General features: G+C 38.1%; 4 protein-coding genes across 4 annotated transcripts; 1 reads left to right on the top strand and 3 right to left on the bottom strand.

Moving 5' to 3' along the window:
• On the top strand, window positions 144–1,841 carry LOC104712759 (protein ROOT PRIMORDIUM DEFECTIVE 1-like). The gene has a single exon (XM_010429730.2). The coding sequence runs from the start codon at window positions 259–261 to the stop codon at window positions 1,678–1,680; it is 1,422 nt and encodes a 473-aa protein (XP_010428032.1). The 5' UTR covers window positions 144–258; the 3' UTR covers window positions 1,681–1,841.
• Window positions 1,958–4,358, bottom strand: LOC109124555 (angio-associated migratory cell protein-like). The gene is made up of 9 exons (XM_010429729.2): window positions 4,125–4,358; window positions 3,968–4,021; window positions 3,848–3,889; window positions 3,510–3,775; window positions 3,263–3,410; window positions 3,080–3,163; window positions 2,876–2,991; window positions 2,504–2,662; window positions 1,958–2,420 (listed from the first exon to the last, which is right to left on the bottom strand). Exons 1-9 carry the CDS (start codon window positions 4,234–4,236, stop codon window positions 2,181–2,183), a joined length of 1,221 nt encoding a protein of 406 aa, XP_010428031.1. The 5' UTR covers window positions 4,237–4,358; the 3' UTR covers window positions 1,958–2,180.
• LOC104712757 (somatic embryogenesis receptor kinase 1) lies at window positions 4,657–8,390 on the bottom strand. The gene is made up of 11 exons (XM_010429728.2): window positions 8,017–8,390; window positions 7,349–7,481; window positions 7,191–7,262; window positions 6,937–7,080; window positions 6,765–6,836; window positions 6,606–6,677; window positions 6,405–6,517; window positions 6,131–6,262; window positions 5,609–5,950; window positions 5,126–5,520; window positions 4,657–5,038 (listed from the first exon to the last, which is right to left on the bottom strand). The coding sequence occupies exons 1-11, from the start codon at window positions 8,090–8,092 to the stop codon at window positions 4,724–4,726; spliced, it is 1,866 nt and encodes a 621-aa protein (XP_010428030.1). The 5' UTR covers window positions 8,093–8,390; the 3' UTR covers window positions 4,657–4,723.
• Window positions 9,920–19,474, bottom strand: LOC104712756 (exocyst complex component SEC6-like). The gene is made up of 25 exons (XM_010429727.2): window positions 19,238–19,474; window positions 18,967–19,146; window positions 18,649–18,776; window positions 18,469–18,559; window positions 18,207–18,296; window positions 18,029–18,099; window positions 17,002–17,094; window positions 16,556–16,582; window positions 16,047–16,154; window positions 15,708–15,843; window positions 15,569–15,613; window positions 15,117–15,172; window positions 14,893–15,001; window positions 14,446–14,586; window positions 14,165–14,344; window positions 13,678–13,761; window positions 13,502–13,588; window positions 12,616–12,660; window positions 12,353–12,431; window positions 11,996–12,065; window positions 11,824–11,911; window positions 11,642–11,731; window positions 10,713–10,829; window positions 10,542–10,604; window positions 9,920–10,356 (listed from the first exon to the last, which is right to left on the bottom strand). Exons 2-25 carry the CDS (start codon window positions 19,093–19,095, stop codon window positions 10,225–10,227), a joined length of 2,259 nt encoding a protein of 752 aa, XP_010428029.1. The 5' UTR covers window positions 19,096–19,146; window positions 19,238–19,474; the 3' UTR covers window positions 9,920–10,224.

The raw sequence follows: 19,552 nt of genomic DNA, 5'->3' as shown, positions 1-19,552 counted from the left end.
CCGCTCTCTACGAATGTAGGGATTTGGCTAATGGGCCGGCCAGTTGTGGAGAAAAAAAAAAAAACTATAGTGGGCCTGAAAAACCCAACTTAAAAGCCCATTAAAATGATAGAAACTGTAGACTACTGAGTAACACGAGTGGAACGAGCAACAGTCTCCAACATCAACAATGTCTTTGAAACGCCATTGATGAGCCAAAACCCTCTTTAAACCCTTTCGTCTCTACCAAAACCCTAAAAAAAAACCACAAAATCGCCGATGAAATCCATTTTCCGTACCATTTCTACTCGCCGTCATTCCGGCCACCGAACCTTCGCCGATACGACGGCGGAAGATGTCTACAAATTCGTGAGAGACAGAGGTCTCGACCACGCGGTCGAAAGAGAGAAGAATCTCAGACCGCTTCTCAGCATCAAAGACCTAATCAGATCGGAGCCAGCGAAATCAGTCCCGATCTCAGTTATCACCACTCAGAAAGACTCACTCCGAGTTCCACTCCGTCCGATCGAGTTCATCCGAAGCTTCCCTTCCGTTTTCCAAGAGTCTCTCCCCGGAGGAATTGGTATTCACCCTCACATCAGCCTCACGCCGGAGATTCTAAACCTCGACTCCGATGAGCAGTTGGTTTACGGAAGTGAGAGTTATAAGCAAGGTTTAGCTGATAGGCTTTTGAAACTGTTGATGATCAATAGGATTAACAAAATTCCATTGGAGCTTCTTGATTTGTTGAAATGGGATTTAGGTTTGCCTCAGGATTACGTTCAAACTATGGTACCTGAGTTCCCTGATTATTTTAGAGTTATCAAATCTAAGTTACGAGGATGTAGTGGTGAGCTAGAGCTTGTTTGTTGGAGCAATGACCATGCTGTATCTTTGTTGGAGAAGAAAGCTAGAACGGTAGGGAAAGGAGAGTACACGAAAGGATCTGCGATTGCTTTTCCGATGAAGTTTTCTAATGGTTTTGTGGTTGATAAGAAGATGAAGAAATGGATTGATGATTGGCAGAAACTGCCGTATATCTCTCCTTATGAGAATGCACTTCATCTGTCTGCGACTAGTGATGAGTCTGACAAGTGGGCGGCTGCTGTTTTGCACGAAATCATGAATCTTTTTGTGTCCAAGAAGGTTGGGAAAGATGCTGTTTTGCATCTCGGTGAGTTTATGGGATTGAGATCAAGGTTTAAGAGAGTTTTACATAACCATCCCGGTGTCTTTTACTTGTCGAGTAAGCTTAGGACTCATACTGTGGTTCTTAGAGATGGTTACAAGAGGGGGGTGTTGATAGAGGGTAATGAACTGGTGACTAGCAGGAACCGTTACATGAAACTCATGAATACGGTTAAGAAAGATAACAAGGCAATTTCTTCCAAAAGCAAGAGAGAAGAGAAGGGGAAGGTGGAGGGGGAAGTTTGTGACACTGATGCAAAGGCTGGGAATGATGATGACATTTCTGGTTCTGATGTTGAGGATGATCGTAAAGGAGATTTTGTTGATGATGACGAGGACGATAGTGAAGATGATGAAGTGGATCAAAACCAGAGTCTGAATCGTGGTCGTAGAAATTCAAGTCCAAGAGCAGGTAGGAGGAGTTTTGGGAACTCAGGTTCAAGGGATAAGCCACAATCCAGGCGGAACAAGATCGGCTTAAAGACCGAGAAGAAGAGGAGTCGGATGTATTAAAAAGACTTTAATCCATGTTTACTGGTGGCTGCTTTTTCAGCGGGTTTGTTTCTTGTCCTGTTTAGTAATCTTACTCTATAGCTTGTTCTTTTCATTCTTACTTCTCAGGGGAAACAAGAGTTTTTTTTTAAAGAGTGAGTTATATTCCACGGTTATGCTTAGACCTTATATCTGACTTTCCCAAGTGATATTTGCAGACTCATGATATCAAGTAGTTGTATTACTTGTGTGGGATACTAACAGTACTGAATCTCATTCATTAACAATATCAAAGTAATGAGTAACACTTCTCAATCTCATTGGACCTAGAAGGATTGTAAAACTGAAGAACAAATTCCAAATAAAGACTACACTTTATCAATAAACTACGCCGTGTACATATCAAATTTGGACATTGTTATTTTTGACAAAAATTTCCCTCACAAGGCATATTAATAAAGAAGAACACAGCAATGAACACAGATAGCCACACATGTCTGGATAGTATTCTTCTCACTTGCCTATGCAACTTTGTTTTGGAACTCAGATGTCTCATAGACTCGCGCAGTGTTGTCGACAGAGACCGAAACAATGTAGTCCGTGTTGGTCGAGACTGAGATGGCCTGGACAGCATCTTGGTGACCATGGTAGGTATGGATGTAGTTGCCTAATAAGCTGTCCCAAATGCTCACTGTACCATCGGCGCAGCCAGTAGCTATATACTTGGAGGATCCTATCCAAGTCAGGGATGTCACACCTTCCTGTAGTCAAAGAAAAAGAGAGGATTTGTTTTAGTTTCAATCTCTGTTTTGATTCTATCTCAGAGAAACTACCAGGTTCATACCGCGTGTTCGCAGATGAATCTGGGAGTGGAATGCTGCAAATCCCAGATTACAAGCTTCTTGTCCATTCCACCTGTTGCAGCCAAAGGGATGGTTGCGGAGCTTGGTGAAAACTTCGCACATTCAACTGAATCCGTGTGAGAAGTCAAAGAGCTCACAACCTGTTGGTTAGATTACTCACAAGTTAGTTAATATGTCAAATAGTTATGAGAAGCACCCATTTAATCCAAGAAAATGGTGGATCAAAGATGGTGTAAATAGAAAGTTTTCAAGAAATAACAGGTCTTCTTAGTAGCACTTGCTAATTGAAATGATATATATTATAAACCAATCGTGTGAAAAGATCGGTAAGAGCAATAAACTAAAGTACAAACCTTCCCGGTGACTATATTGACAATGTGAACTGAACCGTCTTTTGAGCCACTGATAGCGAGACTTGAGTTCGAGTTAACGTCTAAGCATGTCAACCCTTCTGTATGATACGGATGACCTACACACAAAATCAGAGGTTAGCGTTTCACACCATTTACTCTCTCACTTGTACAGTAGTAACATGTAAAAACCAAAAGAGCGCTTGCCTTTAACAACATGAATGCTTTCGCAAGTTTTTGGGTTCCATACAATCAAACTTGCATCATCAGAGCCAGTACAAATTAGTTTACCTACAGTATCCACACACACAGGCAAACAATATAATGTAAACAGGTATGCTCAACAAGACAATCCATAAAGTAAATAAGGTAGAAGCTAATGTTTGATACCATCAGGGGTGAAGTCACCGCAAGTGACATTCAGATTATGTCCGGAAAACATATTAAGATAAGCTCCTTTATCAGCATTCCACATCCATAGAGAACAATCTTCTGATCCAGCCAACACAACGTGTCCTCTCGGATGCCATCTCACCCACTGAAACAAAAAAACCACACAGTAAGTAACTAGATTTGAACTCAGAATTTGATAATACAAAACCTAACTGCGTCAAGCACAATAATTTTAATTTGATACCTCGATTCCACCACCTGGACCATCCAAAACACATTTCAAATCCCCTGAAGAAGCATCAAAGATCTGAACAACACCATCTAATCCACCAGAAGCAAGTAACTGTCCATCATAGCTAAAAGCTAAACAAGAGACAGAGTCCTTGTGACCAAGAAGCTCAGCAGCCCAATCTCCATTACCAATTTTCCAAAGAAAGCCTTTATCATCTCCACCTCCAGTTGCAACAAGCGTAGCATCTGTTGGACTACAAGCCAATGCATAAAGCTCACCTGTCAAAGTAAAAACTTTCTTAGTTTCATGAGAATTACAAAAACAATTTTGAGAGGTAATAAAAACGTTACCTTTGTGACCAGTGAATGTGTGAACAGAGTCATCGTTCTCATCTGCATCAATACATAAGAACTAAGAACCAATAAAAATAAAATCAAATGAGATTTTGAGGAAAAACACAATTTTGTTACCAAATTGTTCGCCATCATCGTCCATATCATCGTTATCATCTGCCTCAGGAAGATCTGAATCGACAATAGAAGAGTCACACACATACACACTTATATATATACATAAATACAATTAAAGAAGAACATGATTGAAGAATTAAAAAAAAAAAAAAGATACCTTGTTCGTCGACATCGTATTCACGGAGAACATCGGATTCACCAAGGAAAACATCTCCTTCATCCTCTTCTTCTTCCCCTCCTGAATGATTCATATCCATATTATTACTCATCTTCTTCTTCTTCTTCTTCTTCTCTCTTACTACAGATATTTTTCACAGCCACCACGAAGAATCAATGAAGACGGCAGAGATGGATGGAGCCTGGAGGTGTGACGTGTCACGACGATGTAACGCGAAGACACAAAGTACAAAAACCCTTCACTTCTCGTTTTTTTTCCAACAAAAACCCTTTTTTCATTTTCCTACCAAACGACGTCGTTTGTTTAATGATACGACGTCGTTACATCTCGTATAGAATATTTTTTTTTTTAACAGTGTTCTTAAATCTTAACATTAGACAACAATCTTACACAAACATTTGTAGATTATTATACAATTTTCTCCTTCTAAGCACAAAATCAACAAAGGCTAGATTCGTTTTCTTTATAAGAAAAACGAAAACTTGCGGTTAAAAAAATAAAAATTACCTACTTTGTAAAAATTTTATATTGTTCAATAATTATATTTATAAAGAGTTTGTTTGTTTTTGTTTTTTTGGTTACCTAGGACCAGATAACTCAACAGCGTGCAAGTTGTAAGTAGAATCAAGGATCCAATCAGAGTTAGGATTTGGACTCATATCAATCTCTTCCCTCAAAATCTCAACCTTTTGCCATTCGTCCCATTTCTCCGCAAGACCATCTCCTTCGAGCATCCTTACAACTTCAGACATCTTTGGTCTTTCCATTGGTGATCCTTGCGTGCAAAGCAACGCCACTTGTATCACCTGTTCCAGCTCTCTCTCCTCGTAGTTTGTTTGAAGATCTGGATCCACCAACATCTCTAGCTTCTTCTCCTTCAACAGCCCTTTCACCTTAAGCAATACAACAAGTATATCATTAGATTTCAGTTTCAGTAGTTTTGTCAACATCACACTGAAGTTTTATGTTATTATTATTACCCAGTCGAGTAACATGACGTCGTCGTCGTTTGCTAGGCGAGCAAGATCGAAAGCTCTTTGTCCTGTGATAAGTTCTAGAAGCATGATGCCATAACCGAAAACGTCGGTTTTCTCTGAAGATTTTCCGGTAGAGAGATATTCTGGAGCTATGTGACCGATTGTGCCACGGACGGCTGTTGTCACGTGAGTATCTTTGTAGTCCATTAGCTTCGCCAGCCCGAAATCTCCAACCACGGCTTCGAATTCTTCGTCTAAGAGGATGTTTGCTGCTTTTACATCACGGTGAATGATTTTTGGATCGCAGTGATCATGTAGGTATGACAAACCACGAGCTGAGCCTAACGCTATTCTCTTCCGCGTTGGCCAATCAAGCGGAGGCTGTGACGGTGGCCTCTCTGTACCATTTGTGTAATCAAAAATATGTTACCGTAAAAGAAAACATGAAATAGATTAAAGATGAAATAAACGGAGAGTTTTACTTACCTCTGAGACATGAAGCAACGCTTCCGTTGGCCATGTAAGGATACACGAGCAGTCTCTCGGTCGGTGTCATGCAGAAACCTCGTAATCTCAAGAGGTTTCGATGAACTGCCATACTTATCATCTCTACTTCTGTCTGAAACTGGAGCTCTCCACCTGGAGTTCGTTCTTCCTTCAGTCTCTTGACAGCAACAAGAGTTCCGTCTGCCAAACGTCCCTTGTAGACTTTACCGAACCCACCTCTCCCCAGAATGTTTTTGTTACTAAACCCGTCGCTCGCCACTTGTAGCTCCCGCAAAGAAAACCTCTTGAGCTGTCCCAGATGAACCTCTGGATCTTCTTCGGCTGCACATAGATTTTGCAGTTGAGATTTTACTCAAGTAAGTTTGTAGCTCAAAAGACAATGGCTCCTCTAATGATTCTCATCAATAGTTGTTCCAATACTTTATTGTAAAGCAACTTGCTGGCTAAAAATTGTGCAAATCAGATATCTGAACAGAATTGAGTGCAAATAATAAAACTCACCAGGCACGTCGAAGAAAATATCTAGTGGCTTTCTTCGTCGCCACCAAGCAAAGGCTATTGCAGGAGCAGCAAACAGCAAAGCAGCACCTGCAGCAACTCCACCAGCTATTGCTCCAGTTATACCGTACCCACCTGAAATCAGATTAGACGCATCAAAAAGCTAAAACAATATCAATGTGTTTACTGGCAAGATGGTTACATGAGAATTAGATAGATAAGCATAGATTTCTCATCTTCTGCATCATATAATGTAAACTGAAAAGAGGGGGCTTACTTGGGGTAGAAACTGGTGGAGGTGGAATAAAAGGTGGCGGAGGAGAAAACGGGGGAGATCCAGGACATGGGTGACTTGTAACAGGTCCACATAGGTCTAAGTTATTAGCAAAACTGCACAAGGAAATGAGAATCTCAGTTGCCAATAAGTTCAGACATTGGCACAATAACTGAAACAACTGGAGAAAGATAGAAATATAACCTGATTGGTGTGAAGAGTGAGAAGGAGCCGTTGTCAGGAACCGAACCGGAGAGCCGGTTATTCGATAGATCTCTGTTATACATCCATAAAGGTTAAGTGAGTTAACTCAAAAGAGCTCCAATGGAGTAGACATAAGTGAAAGTTGATGAGAGAACTCACAACACTTGAAGGGTAGTGATATTGGTCAGTGACATGGGAATCGACCCTGTTAGACTGTTGTTGTTAAGCCGGCTATTCTTGCATGCAAAATTTTCAGCAAAGAGTCAAAAATCGGGACCAGTGAAGATGTAACAAGACTGTAACTGAGACGGTAAAGCAAAAATATACTCACAGAAACCTCAGTTTTGAAAGCTTCCCCAAGGATTCAGGGATGGGACCAGTGAAGCTGTTCAAGTAAAGATCCAAGCTCACTAAGTTTGTCAGATTTCCAAGATTACCAGGAATCGGGCCAGTTATGTTGTTACTATAAAGCTCCCTGAAATAAAATAAGATATTTTTTTTACAAAAGGTATCTTGAGTGCATCATTTTTGTATCAGATTTTGGATTGTGTTATGTTAAAACATCATGCTTTAAGTGCAACTTACAAATACTGCAAATTCTTGAGCACACCAAGCTCCGGAACTAAATGACCAGACAACTCTGCATTTCCCAAATCACTGTAGTGGACAAAAGAAATAAGAAAATGTCAGGAACCACATTGAGTTCCAAAGTTAACTGATAGGGGATTAGTAGGAAGCTTTACACTCTAACGACGCTGTTCTCGTTGTTGCAAGTGACGTGGAACCAAGTGCAAGGATTCACAAGCGTGGGATCCCAGCTTTGCAAGACATTGTTCGGATCAACTAGAGTGACCCTTAAAGTATGCAAGGCATCACCTGCAACAAGAACCACAAAATCCATGTTTTTAGTAACACAATTGATGAAAAAACTTTCAAGAGAACTAATGAAACAGATCCTTTTAAGATTTAATAACTAAACAAAATCGATATAGTTTACAAAACAAAATGAAGTCTTCCAGAGAATGTTTGGATCAACAACATCAATCTAAAGCTGTATGTAGTTTCAAGACCCACCACAAATAACATAAGCTTCAAGTTGTTACAGACATATCTCAAAGAAAGATCAAAATACCCAGCTTTTCAACCATAAAAAAGAACAAGCCTTTTCAATTTACAAAGTTGATATGAAAAAGAAGAAACAGTGGATTCACAGTAAAATGTGCACTAAATCTAAAACCTACAACGAACAACAACATCTTCCTACACAATAGAACTTGTCTAAACATAAATCAACAAGAAGCATTATCAAATTCAAAAATGCAGACACTAAAAGAGCGATTCACCTCCCCTCAAATAACAAAAGAATCGAGAAACGAGTGAAGAAGAAGGTGAGGATTGAGTAACCACAAACCTTCTAAATTAGCAGAAGCAAGCCACAATGGTAAGATGAGTGAAAGTAAAGTAAACACCACAAAAGTCATCTTCATTATCAAATCCTGGTGTTTTTAATCTCATCAGATCCGAGAAAACCCTAACCTCTGAAAAAAATTCTCAACATTTAACACTTTAGAGAGACGACGACCTCAACACTGAAGAAAAAGAAAGAAAAAAATCCCATTTTTAGCGAAACCCATTTAGCAGGGAAACAAACATTAGAGCAAAAAAAGGAAAATCAAGAATCCTAATTCTCCGGCGTTCTCGTCGTCGTCTTTTCTCAATCAGACTCTACACTCTCTCTCTCTCTCTCTCTCTCTCTCTCTCTTACTGATAAACAAAAGTTGAATAAGAGAGAAAAAAAAAATATAATTCTTTTTTTAAAAAGGAAAAAATATAAAATTAAAACGTGAAGTAATAATAACAAAAGAGCTTTATGAGAAAAATGTTAGTAAGCCGCAACTAGAACAAGCCTGCCAGAGAAACTATGATTAGTCTTGTTCCTTCGTTCGTCTTCTTTTCTTTTTTTTTTTCTGAATAAATTATTAATTTTTTGTTTTTTGGTCATTTATATAAGTGAGATCTCTCAACAGGGCAAAGTTATTTATTTTATTTATTTATGAGAGGGGCATGCAAGTGTGAAGGAAGAGGAAGACGAGGAATACAGAAGCTGACCAGAACGGTGCTGCCCGTTCGTTCTGACCGTGTTCTTTTTGGCAGTTCAGAGATAAAAGAACAAAAAAAAACGGGTTTAGTTCGCGGGAGGGAGAGAGAGAGAGAGAGAGATGGTTTCGTTGAAAGGGACGTCACTTGGCAAAGTTTAGTAGTTGAAAGCTCTTTAACGCTCCTTGTTTCTCCTGGTCAAACCTCTCTCTCTCTCTATGGGGCCTCTTTATTTCTAACCTTTTCTTAATTAATGCAAGTTAAGATTCGTAATGAAATTGAAAAGGTTAAAATGAAAAAAAAAAAGAGTTAAATCACTTGGGAGAATCTCATACCAAACATATGAAACAGTACTTATTATCTTCTGTTTTATACATTACCGTTAGTAAAAACGAAAATGATATCGCTATTTATCTTTTATTTTCAGTGATTAGAGACTCTATGATCGTTATGTTTATCGAATACCGAAATTAGGTTAACGGAACATGTAGTTATTAGACTTTTTCTGTCTTTTTTTTTTTTTCTTTTGAAAACGTAACTTTCGCAGCGATGAAATTGAATGAAGCATTTTTTTTTTGTATGAGTATTGTCAAAATTTTGGTGGAAGAAACTGTAGAGAGACGGCAAAGACAAGATTTGGCCAAGTTCCACTGTGGATTTTTAGTATCGGCGTGCTCCATATGACTCTACTACTGTTCCACGGAGTACAATTTAACATTAACTTGTCTTCCTATTATTATTATCTTTTTTTTTTCAAAACGATACTTTGCCCATTCAATAAGTACATCGAGTAGTGTAGAAAGTAAAATAAGAAAGCTGATGCATTTTGTTAACCTATATAAATAATATCACACATTCATTATGCTTACCCCATGTGGTGGACTCTTTATTTTCATTATGATAAAAAAAGGTTTCTAGAATAAAATTTAAAGTAAAAAAGGGATACTGTCATTTTACAAAACATTTTTCAATTTTCATGATAATGCTTACAATTATTTATCTATTGTGAGTGGTTAAAAATCAGCTGGTATGCAATGATTGAATTTACAAATCCTGTTCTAGTCCCCTCCCTCTCCCCACATTTTTCATATTCATAAATGTAAAAACAGAAGATGCTTCAAATTCAAGATTTCACAAAACCAGCTATATAATTCTCAAAACAATTAGAGATCCCTTGTTATGGAAAGAACCACACTTTAAGAAGATTTCGTCAAAACTAAATGAAACAATAGAACTTGATTAAGACTAGATATGTTTTCCTAAATACAACGGAATAATATTCTACTGCAAATGACAACCGAGCGTTTGAACTTTTCAATCCAGGTTAAAAAAGGTTAAAACCAAAAATTGAGAAAACACAGAATTTACAGAGAGCAAAAAGATACCAATGCAAAAAAGAAGACACAGGACGCAAACGCCATAATTTGGAGAAGAAACATATAACATCATCCTAACAAAAAAACAGTAGTGCGGGGGCGCAAACGCTGAACGCTGTTTTACCGATCATAGAAACTCATTTGACCTAAGTGAGTTTTCGCCAGATAGATCCTTTGTTAGCAGCTAAGCACTTGACTCTCGGGAATACAAAGCCTGTCTTTGGGGGATTACCATCTACAAGGGTGTTCTCATATATTTCTCTGCACTCTTGCACCACCTGTTTTTCATCACCATTAACCATTTCGCAATTAAAAATTCTTCTTTTTCAGTCAAACTCTTACTATTTCGTAACAATTCAAGACTCGTAGCCATAGTGTGAAAATCCATGCGATTCCCTACCAAACTAACCTGCGTTGTCCTAAGCAAATTACATTTTTTTTTAAGAAGAGTTTTGGTGTTTACCTCTTTCGTGTCCTTCCGTGGTATACCTTCACGCAGTCCCACAAGCTTCTCCACGACCTCAGCCTGTGTATCATATATTAGAGATCACATGAGTTGAGGAAAATGATCTTTTGAAATCAAGAGTGATCTTGTAAAACAAAGAGTAGACTTTATTTTTCTGATATAATTTACCGGGCAGTCAGGCTGGTGCTCAAGAATGTTTGAGTACACAAGGGTAAATGCATCCAGACTCTCTGCGGACGCAAGTTCTCTCAGATCGCTCATTATTCTGATTCTGCTCTCCACTTTCTGTAACACAATCCCAGTGGATATAATAAGCTCTACTTAAAACGAAAAATAACATTTTCAGGTCAAAACGAATTAAGTGCCAAAACCAACTTACAGATGCACTTATATACTCCCTAAAGAAATCCATAAGAACCTCCTCGTCCAGCCTCATCCGTTCAATAGTTTCTTCCTTGATGTAGTTTTTCTGGAATTACATGCGTTCACCAGACCAAGATTCAGTCTGTATGTATACTGAAGAAATATGAAAGGTAAATACCGGAGAATAGATGGGGAAACCTGTGTTAGGAGATGATCAACATAAACAACGACTGTTTCTTCCAGACAAGCTTCAACAAATCTTCTAAATGATCTTTCTTCAACATACCTGCATCACCATTCACCGCCAAGACCTCAATAGAGTTGTGACAATTCAAGTTCTGTTACACAAAAGGGGACACGGAGAACTTACATTTTCACATCTGTGAAATAATCACCAAAAGTTGCCACGAGATACTCGGTAACCTGTCCCTCACACCATTCTATAAAGTAAACAGCAAAGTTAGGAACAAAATCAAGAACTTGAATCAAGTAAATAAGATCCAAAGTGCTGTTTTAGGAGGAAAGGTAGAGATAAAATGGACGAAAGAGNGTTTGAGTACACAAGGGTAAATGCATCCAGACTCTCTGCGGACGCAAGTTCTCTCAGATCGCTCATTATTCTGATTCTGCTCTCCACTTTCTGTAACACAATCCCAGTGGATATAATAAGCTCTACTTAAAACGAAAAATAACATTTTCAGGTCAAAACGAATTAAGTGCCAAAACCAACTTACAGATGCACTTATATACTCCCTAAAGAAATCCATAAGAACCTCCTCGTCCAGCCGCATCCGTTCAATAGTTTCTTCCTTGATGTAGTTTTTCTGGAATTACATGCGTTCACCAGACCAAGATTCAGTCTGTATGTATACTGAAGAAATATGAAAGGTAAATACCGGAGAATAGATGGGGAAACCTGTGTTAGGAGATGATCAACATAAACAACGACTGTTTCTTCCAGACAAGCTTCAACAAATCTTCTAAATGATCTTTCTTCAACATACCTGCATCACCATTCACCGCCAAGACCTCAATAGAGTTGTGACAATTCAAGTTCTGTTACACAAAAGGGGACACGGAGAACTTACATTTTCACATCTGTGAAATAATCACCAAAAGTTGCCACGAGATACTCGGTAACCTGTCCCTCACACCATTCTATAAAGTAAACAGCAAAGTTAGGAACAAAATCAAGAACTTGAATCAAGTAAATAAGATCCAAAGTGCTGTTTTAGGAGGAAAGGTAGAGATAAAATGGACGAAAGAGTGTAACTTGATTCTTAAATGATTATGTTATAAAGAACTGAACTATAGATTCTTAAATGGAGAATAGTCTAGATCTATTAGAAATCAATGGAACCCGGTAGCAAAAGTATCAATGAGTTAGCAACGCCCGACTGCCTCTATTTAAAGGTAATAGATTAGTCCTTCAGACTGGTAGATACCTTTCTGGTAAAGCTTGACAAGTAATTCTTGAACTCCTGGATCCTCAAAGATAACGCGAACTGTTTGATGCACTGCTTCCTGAAATCAAAGGACGATATGGGACATGTGTAAGAAGTCCAACATAAATTTTACTTTTAAAGATCGCAAGCTCAACTTAAATTTTCATCTAAATAGCCATCTGGGCAACTACAATGCCATAAATCGAGATGCAAGAGCTACATTTGGATTGAAGACAGTGGAGAAAAGGGAATCTTTGACGAACCTTAGCCACCTCCAAGAAACCTTTGCAAGTGTCTTCAAAATTCACCTGGCAGAATCACCACATTAGAGAAGCATTTTCTAAGCATGCAAACAAGGTGCAGGTGGATATAGACGTGAAGGAGTATAGAAGGACTGAGAATGGAATGATGCTGTGGAATTTGAAAATTCCAATCAAAAGAATCAATCGCAAGGAAATTGAGCTCAAAAACTGACAGCTGGATTACCTGCTCCGCATAATTCTGTGGAAGAGCTTCTAAAGTGCTATTACTCAACTCCATGGCAAGGTCATAGCAGCGAAGGTTGTTGTTTATCTGTAGACAATATTAACAAATATAAATATTCGTCGAAAAATGAGAGAATGGTAAAAGTGCCATCAAAAGAGTCATATCTTTTGACATACCATAGCGCATAGAGGTTCCAGACCAATATCAGAAGCAGGTTCTTCAACTCTCTTCTTTTCAGCTGCTTGGAAATCAATCATAACCTGAAGTAATCCACAATATGAATCAAAATATAGAACATACACTATGAAATTTATAGGTATAAAAGTTAGACAACAATGAAGCACATACTGTTGCACGAAAATTACAATCAGCTTAAAACACAATGAAGAGGAAAAAAATAGAAAAGAGAAAAAGGGGGTCAATTGAATTGGACGTTAAGATGAGATACGGAAGAAAATGCTGGGGAACGGGTAAAGTCTCAAAAATTAACTTCACCAGTCCTAGAAGAAAGCAAATAACAATTTGAAACCTCTTAAGTANCGGTGATAGACGTGAAGGAGTATAGAAGGACTGAGAATGGGAATGATGCTGTGGAATTTGAAAACTCCAATCAAAAGAATCAATCGCAAGGAAACTGAGCTCAATAACTGACAGCTGGATTACCTGCTCCGCATAATTCTGTGGAAGAGCTTCTAAAGTGCTATTACTCAACTCCATGGCAAGGTCATAGCAGCGAAGGTTGTTGTTTATCTGTAGACAATATTAACAAATATAAATATTCGTCGAAAAATGAGAGAATGGTAAAAGTGCCATCAAAAGAGTCATATCTTTTGACATACCATAGCGCATAGAGGTTCCAGACCAATATCAGAAGCAGGTTCTTCAACTCTCTTCTTTTCAGCTGCTTGGAAATCAATCATAACCTGAAGTAATCCACAATATGAATCAAAATATAGAACATACACTATGAAATTTATAGGTATAAAAGTTAGACAACAATGAAGCACATACTGTTGCACGAAAATTACAATCAGCTTAAAACACAATGAAGAGGAATAAAATAGAAAAGAGAAAAAGGGGGTCAATTGAATTGGACGTTAAGATGAGATACGGAAGAAAATGCTGGGGAACGGGTAAAGTCTCAAAAATTAACTTCACCAGTCCTAGAAGAAAGCAAATAACAATTTGAAACCTCTTAAGTATATAGTCGATAAAATAGCCTGAGCAGGGAAATGAAATATTCTCAACTATAACCTATTTCAGTTCATAGCCGCACAAAGAAATTAGGGGTAACCAAAAAATCTCGTTGCAACCTCTCTGACTTGCCTGGATGATAGCTAAAGCAATCCTGTACAACATAACATCGGTGCTATTATCTCTGACAATTTGCACTTGCTCTCCAAGTATTCTGAATAGATCTACAGCCGCTGGTGTGTATAATTTCCCTTCCTCTGTCTTTTTAGGTGGTTGCACCTTATCCGCTTCAAGGATATTCATGTACCATTTCTGCAAACAAAGTGGATTGGCAAGTAAAGTTTTAGCAAAAAGAACTGTAAAACTTACGACATAAAAAACTAACAGCGAAGGTCAAACATGGATGTCATTACCTTCGTTGTAGCTTGCATTCTTTCCACATATGCATTCATTAGAGGATCCATTGAACCACTCTCAGAACACACTTGAGCTAGTGAATCATCAACACCAAGTGCAATCAGGTTTTCTTGGTACTCTACTACCCAACCAGTCACCTAGCAAGATCCAAAAGAAAATGAAAAGATACATCACTCTCTACAGGATACATAATGCACAGAGACAAGGTATAACGAATGAGGCATGTTGATGAGACAAAACATAGTCAGTCACATTTTTCAAGGTGTTCCTTGTCTAAAAACTGACACCACCTTGACATTGACTTAAATATCATGCATGGTTGAATGAAAAGGTCCTTAATATTAGGCGAGAAAACACAGAGACAAAGCACCAAAGGCAAAATTTGCGAAGTCTGACTGCGATACAACATGGCAGAACACTACAAACAATCGAGCTTTACGAACCTTTAAAATTTCTATATTTGTCAGATCGTTTGCCCTGTCACTGAGCAATCTGAGCATTTGTATGAACCTCTCGGTATACAGGTTCACCATAAGCTGAAATATCTCGTATCTGCCAACAAGGAAGATAGCTAAGAAGACCATTTAATCCTTGGGGGGAAAAGGAATAAATTTCTAGCTGTAATCTTTCATTGTTCTAGAGGAAATAGATGGAGATAAGAAAAAACCTCGGAGGAAAACAAGGAGCCACATAGTCATAAATATCTCCAAGTTCCTCTCCAATCTAGTTGTCAAACACAATAGAAAGAAAGCGAAAAACACAGTTAATACTACAGTATATGTGAAAATAACAGAAGAAAACGAGGTTGACATCAATCATTATAACCGTGGAAGATAGAGAGTTAGCATCGGCGATTAACGTTTATGGAACAGGAACAGGAACAGCAATATAAGATGGTCAGGTAAATTTGGAACGTTTGCAACAAAACAGTAACATACTAGATCATCAATTCACTACAATTAAATTTAACATAAAATACTAATTCAGTCAACTAAAGGAGATCGACTGAAACGCCTAGAAGAAACACAAATCTATCACATAGTTGAGTACAATTTCAATGAACTTCAGAAAAGAAAAAATGAAGAAGTGTATGCAAGCAAGGGAATCAGTCGCACAAACCGTTCTAGCTTCCTCCAAAGCTGCTTTTAGATCTTCAAATACAAGCTGGTCAATAAGTTCAGTGTTAGGATGACCACACAGAGAAACACATATTACTTTTAGCTATGCAACCAAAAAAATTCCAAAATGAAAGACCCACCGTCAAAAGCCTGTTAAATCGATTTTCGACTGCCTTTCGAATTTGCTCGTAGCATTTGTCCTTGTAGCCTTTCCCTTGGACTTTTAACTTTTGTTGAGCAAGACCCTTTGACGAAGCTGACGTTGTCGTAGATTTCCTAGATTCAACAGAACGATTATAAGACATGTCAGTATGTCACAAATGATTATGGGGACTTCAATAAAAATGCATAGCTTTACAGGAGACTAGATCAAGGGAAAAATTATCGTAGTCAAACCCACAGTGAAAAAGTGATAGAGGTTTCAACAACAGCTGAAACAACAAATCAAGAAGAATATGAATAAAACATATCGGACTCACTTGCCAGGCCTTCGGGGATTTGCTACAGATGCCATCGCACCTTCTCCCTCAGCCTCTGCTGCTTCTTCAGCAAGTTGTTGGTCAAGAATTTCTTGCATTTCAACAACCCTTTGATAGGAGAAACCATAGTAAGTTACTACCAGATTCAGTTAGCCAATTCACTTTAAAAGAAGTCTACTCCTGTCCCCTGAATAGGAGACATCATCCCCTGTTTAGGGAACTTCTAATGCTAACATAAAATCCATGATATTACAATGCATGTTGCATGAAAATAAAAGAAACAATTTGCTTATTAAAAATGGTTGTCACGGTAACACAATAATTTCTCTAAACTACTATACCAATTTAAACTGATCTTGATGCTAATCACCAGAAAATATGTATACACAATCTTCCTTGCTTACTAAAATAGATTTGCTTCCAACAAAACTACTTAAAAGTGAAAAGTAATAATTATGGGAATAAATGCAACAGACAAAGGTGAAGAATGTCTGTGGTGAGGATCATACCTCAAAGCACGAACCAGCGTTTGCGGACTGCAGAACAAAGATATATATATCAGTAATTTTGAGATGAACCAAAAGGATATGTAACATTTGATATTTTAGTAGAGTTACGAGCTTAACAACAACGAATAGCTTATTTCAACATGGAGCAAACTCCAAATATATACTTAAGCCCCAAGGTCTGGCTAACAACATGAAACAAAGAACAGAGCATTACATAAACTATGTCTTGTCAAATATAAATTCTCATATCTAACTACCGAATAACTGGAACAGTCCAACTATGTCCTTCTTATCTTATGGCATTGCTTTCTTCTTTAAACTAACATCCTAGCCTCACTCTTATAAGAAAACAGCATGAACCATAATACTAATATAAGGCCGTAGAGATATTAAAAATTGGAATTAGACAGAGAGGTCGAGCATAACCATATATTTACTCAAATTACCTTTCTTTAGAAAGTTTGTAATAGTTGGAAACATGACCCCATAGTGTCTTCTCGAATGTTTCCCATGTTCTATCAACATCTTCAAAATACTCCCTAAAACCATCAAAACAACTCTTCAGAAGTTGTTGTGCATGATCATGTAAAAAGAAATGACAGTCCAGAGATGGGATCAAATCATCAAAAGAGAAACAGCTCCACGTACTGCTCATTTACTTAAGCACAGAGACCTATTTTCCCTCGTAGCTGCCCAGTAACTAATGTAAGTACGAAAAGCAAAGTAAGATAGCGAGTGGAATAAATACAAACCTTAGCCTGCCAACCTCCTCTCCAGCAGCTGCTAATGCAAATCTCCGTTTACCATCAAGTGCTGTTAATCTCTATGGAAGAACAAAAAAAATATTATTTCTTACACCAGATGTTCTCTTTCTCCAAAAGTGATGCAGTAAAAATGCCTGGAATCCATGGGAAGAGGAATTCATGCTACCTCATAAGTGTTAACGATTTCTTTATCATCATTCAGAGACTCCCGAGCCGCAGCAGCTTCAACAGAAATTGACATCATACCCTCTACATCCTAGAAAAAATAAAAGAAAATGTGGTATAAAATAATTTGGCATAAACTTGGAAGCCATTTAAACATCTGAGACGACCATGCAGAGCTATAAATATTCAAGTTCTAGGTAGAAAGACAAAATTGAACCAAAAACCGTTTGAGCAATACAATCCGTGCTCATTGGCGTATCTACCTTTAGGGTTTTGTTTAGATTATTTCTGGCATTACTCAGCAGCTTTATCTGGTCGTGATTGTCAATCAAAGTTTGACATTCCTGACAAAGCCTGTGGTACAGGAAGTAAAGTTAGGAGTTAAAAAATGTGAAAGTTGGTAACACAGCTTCAAGAATCTCTAGTGAAGCAAAAAAACATACTTGTCGATAGAAATGAAATTATCCCTCAGTTCATATATNTGCCCAGTAACTAATGTAAGTACGAAAAGCAAAGTAAGATAGCGAGTGGAATAAATACAAACCTTAGCCTGCCAACCTCCTCTCCAGCAGCTGCTAATGCAAATCTCCGTTTACCATCAAGTGCTGTTAATCTCTATGGAAGAACAAAAAAAATATTATTTCTTACACCAGATGTTCTCTTTCTCCAAAAGTGATGCAGTAAAAATGCCTGGAATCCATGGGAAGAGGAATTCATGCTACCTCATAAGTGTTAACGATTTCTTTATCATCATTCAGAGACTCCCGAGCCGCAGCAGCTTCAACAGAAATTGACATCATACCCTCTACATCCTAGAAAAAATAAAAGAAAATGTGGTATAAAATAATTTGGCATAAACTTGGAAGCCATTTAAACATCTGAGACGACCATGCAGAGCTATAAATATTCAAGTTCTAGGTAGAAAGACAAAATTGAACCAAAAACCGTTTGAGCAATACAATCCGTGCTCATTGGCGTATCTACCTTTAGGGTTTTGTTTAGATTATTTCTGGCATTACTCAGCAGCTTTATCTGGTCGTGATTGTCAATCAAAGTTTGACATTCCTGACAAAGCCTGTGGTACAGGAAGTAAAGTTAGGAGTTAAAAAATGTGAAAGTTGGTAACACAGCTTCAAGAATCTCTAGTGAAGCAAAAAAACATACTTGTCGATAGAAATGAAATTATCCCTCAGTTCATATATGGTCTTCTCAGATGAAGAAAGCGACTCTAACCCAGCTTGAGCTTGTTCAACCTGCTCAGCAACCATGGTACTGAGCTGTGCATCATTCGCCTGAAACAGCAACCGTCACCAGTAAGGTCATACCAAAAAAATTTGACAATGAAAGATAACGAAAGCATAATCAAAACCTAAAAATTCCAAACCCAGCATCACTCAGAGATAACTGATACTCGGTGCAAGCGATATCTCTAAAGCCAATTGAGTTCCGATTCCAATTCAAAAGCTAAGAACAACAACAAACCTGTTGCCGAGCGATGTAATCGGCCTTAATCGAAGAAATAGACTGTAAAAGTTCAGGCAACGGTAAGAGCTTCGCGACCTCCCGCACAGCCGCTTCCTTGGCTTCCACACCAAGATCCTCGACCATCATCTTCGCTAGATCACCTTATTAAAGAACTCCGATCCTAAATTAAGCCTGTATCTGCAAAAAACAAAGAATTACGATAAAAACACAGAGGGAGAATCAAAGAGATCTGGGAAACAGAAGCGTAAAGGCTAAAACAGACGCAAACCGAAGAAGTCATTGAGCAAAATCTGGAGAGCAAATGCGATTCCCCGACTTCAATTCACTTCGCCGTTCTCTATGAAAACAAGTGGTTGTGTTGAACGCAGATCAGCCGGAAGAGAAACAAAAATAACGATTAAAAAAATCTCCGGAACGAGTCTCTCTGATGGAAAAGTTCGCAAACGCTGAAATCCTTCGCCTCGCCGGTTTTTGATTTTTGATTTTTTTTTTGCCAGCTGTTGTGTTTTACTTTTGTTCATTAACGCGAACGCTATAATCCGGCGACCAAAACGCAAGAAACGTGTTCTTTTTGTATTTTGAA

The sequence above is a fragment of the Camelina sativa genome, chromosome 9, assembly GCF_000633955.1.
Source record: "Camelina sativa cultivar DH55 chromosome 9, Cs, whole genome shotgun sequence".
Classification (NCBI taxonomy): Eukaryota; Viridiplantae; Streptophyta; class Magnoliopsida; order Brassicales; family Brassicaceae; genus Camelina; species Camelina sativa.
This window is presented reverse-complemented; position numbering and strand designations above follow the sequence as displayed.

Coding starts and splice junctions, on each gene's coding strand:
- LOC104712757 (XM_010429728.2), bottom strand. CDS start 8,092: ATGAAGATGACTTTTGTGGTGTTTACTTTACTTTCACTCATCTTACCA. Junction 5,951..6,130: donor TATTTTCTTCGACGTGCCTG/GTGAGTTTTATT, acceptor ATCTATGTGCAG/CCGAAGAAGATCCAGAGGTT. Junction 5,521..5,608: donor CGTTGCTTCATGTCTCAGAG/GTAAGTAAAACT, acceptor CAAATGGTACAG/AGAGGCCACCGTCACAGCCT.
- LOC104712756 (XM_010429727.2), bottom strand. CDS start 19,095: ATGATGGTCGAGGATCTTGGTGTGGAAGCCAAGGAAGCGGCTGTGCGG. Junction 15,002..15,116: donor GCTCCTTGTTTTCCTCCGAG/GTTTTTTCTTAT, acceptor CCTTGTTGGCAG/ATACGAGATATTTCAGCTTA. Junction 10,357..10,541: donor CACGGAAGGACACGAAAGAG/GTAAACACCAAA, acceptor GATGAAAAACAG/GTGGTGCAAGAGTGCAGAGA.
- LOC109124555 (XM_010429729.2), bottom strand. CDS start 4,236: ATGAGTAATAATATGGATATGAATCATTCAGGAGGGGAAGAAGAAGAG. Junction 3,890..3,967: donor CGATGATGGCGAACAATTTG/GTAACAAAATTG, acceptor GTATTGATGCAG/ATGAGAACGATGACTCTGTT. Junction 2,421..2,503: donor GATTCATCTGCGAACACGCG/GTATGAACCTGG, acceptor CTTTGACTACAG/GAAGGTGTGACATCCCTGAC.
- LOC104712759 (XM_010429730.2), top strand. CDS start 259: ATGAAATCCATTTTCCGTACCATTTCTACTCGCCGTCATTCCGGCCAC.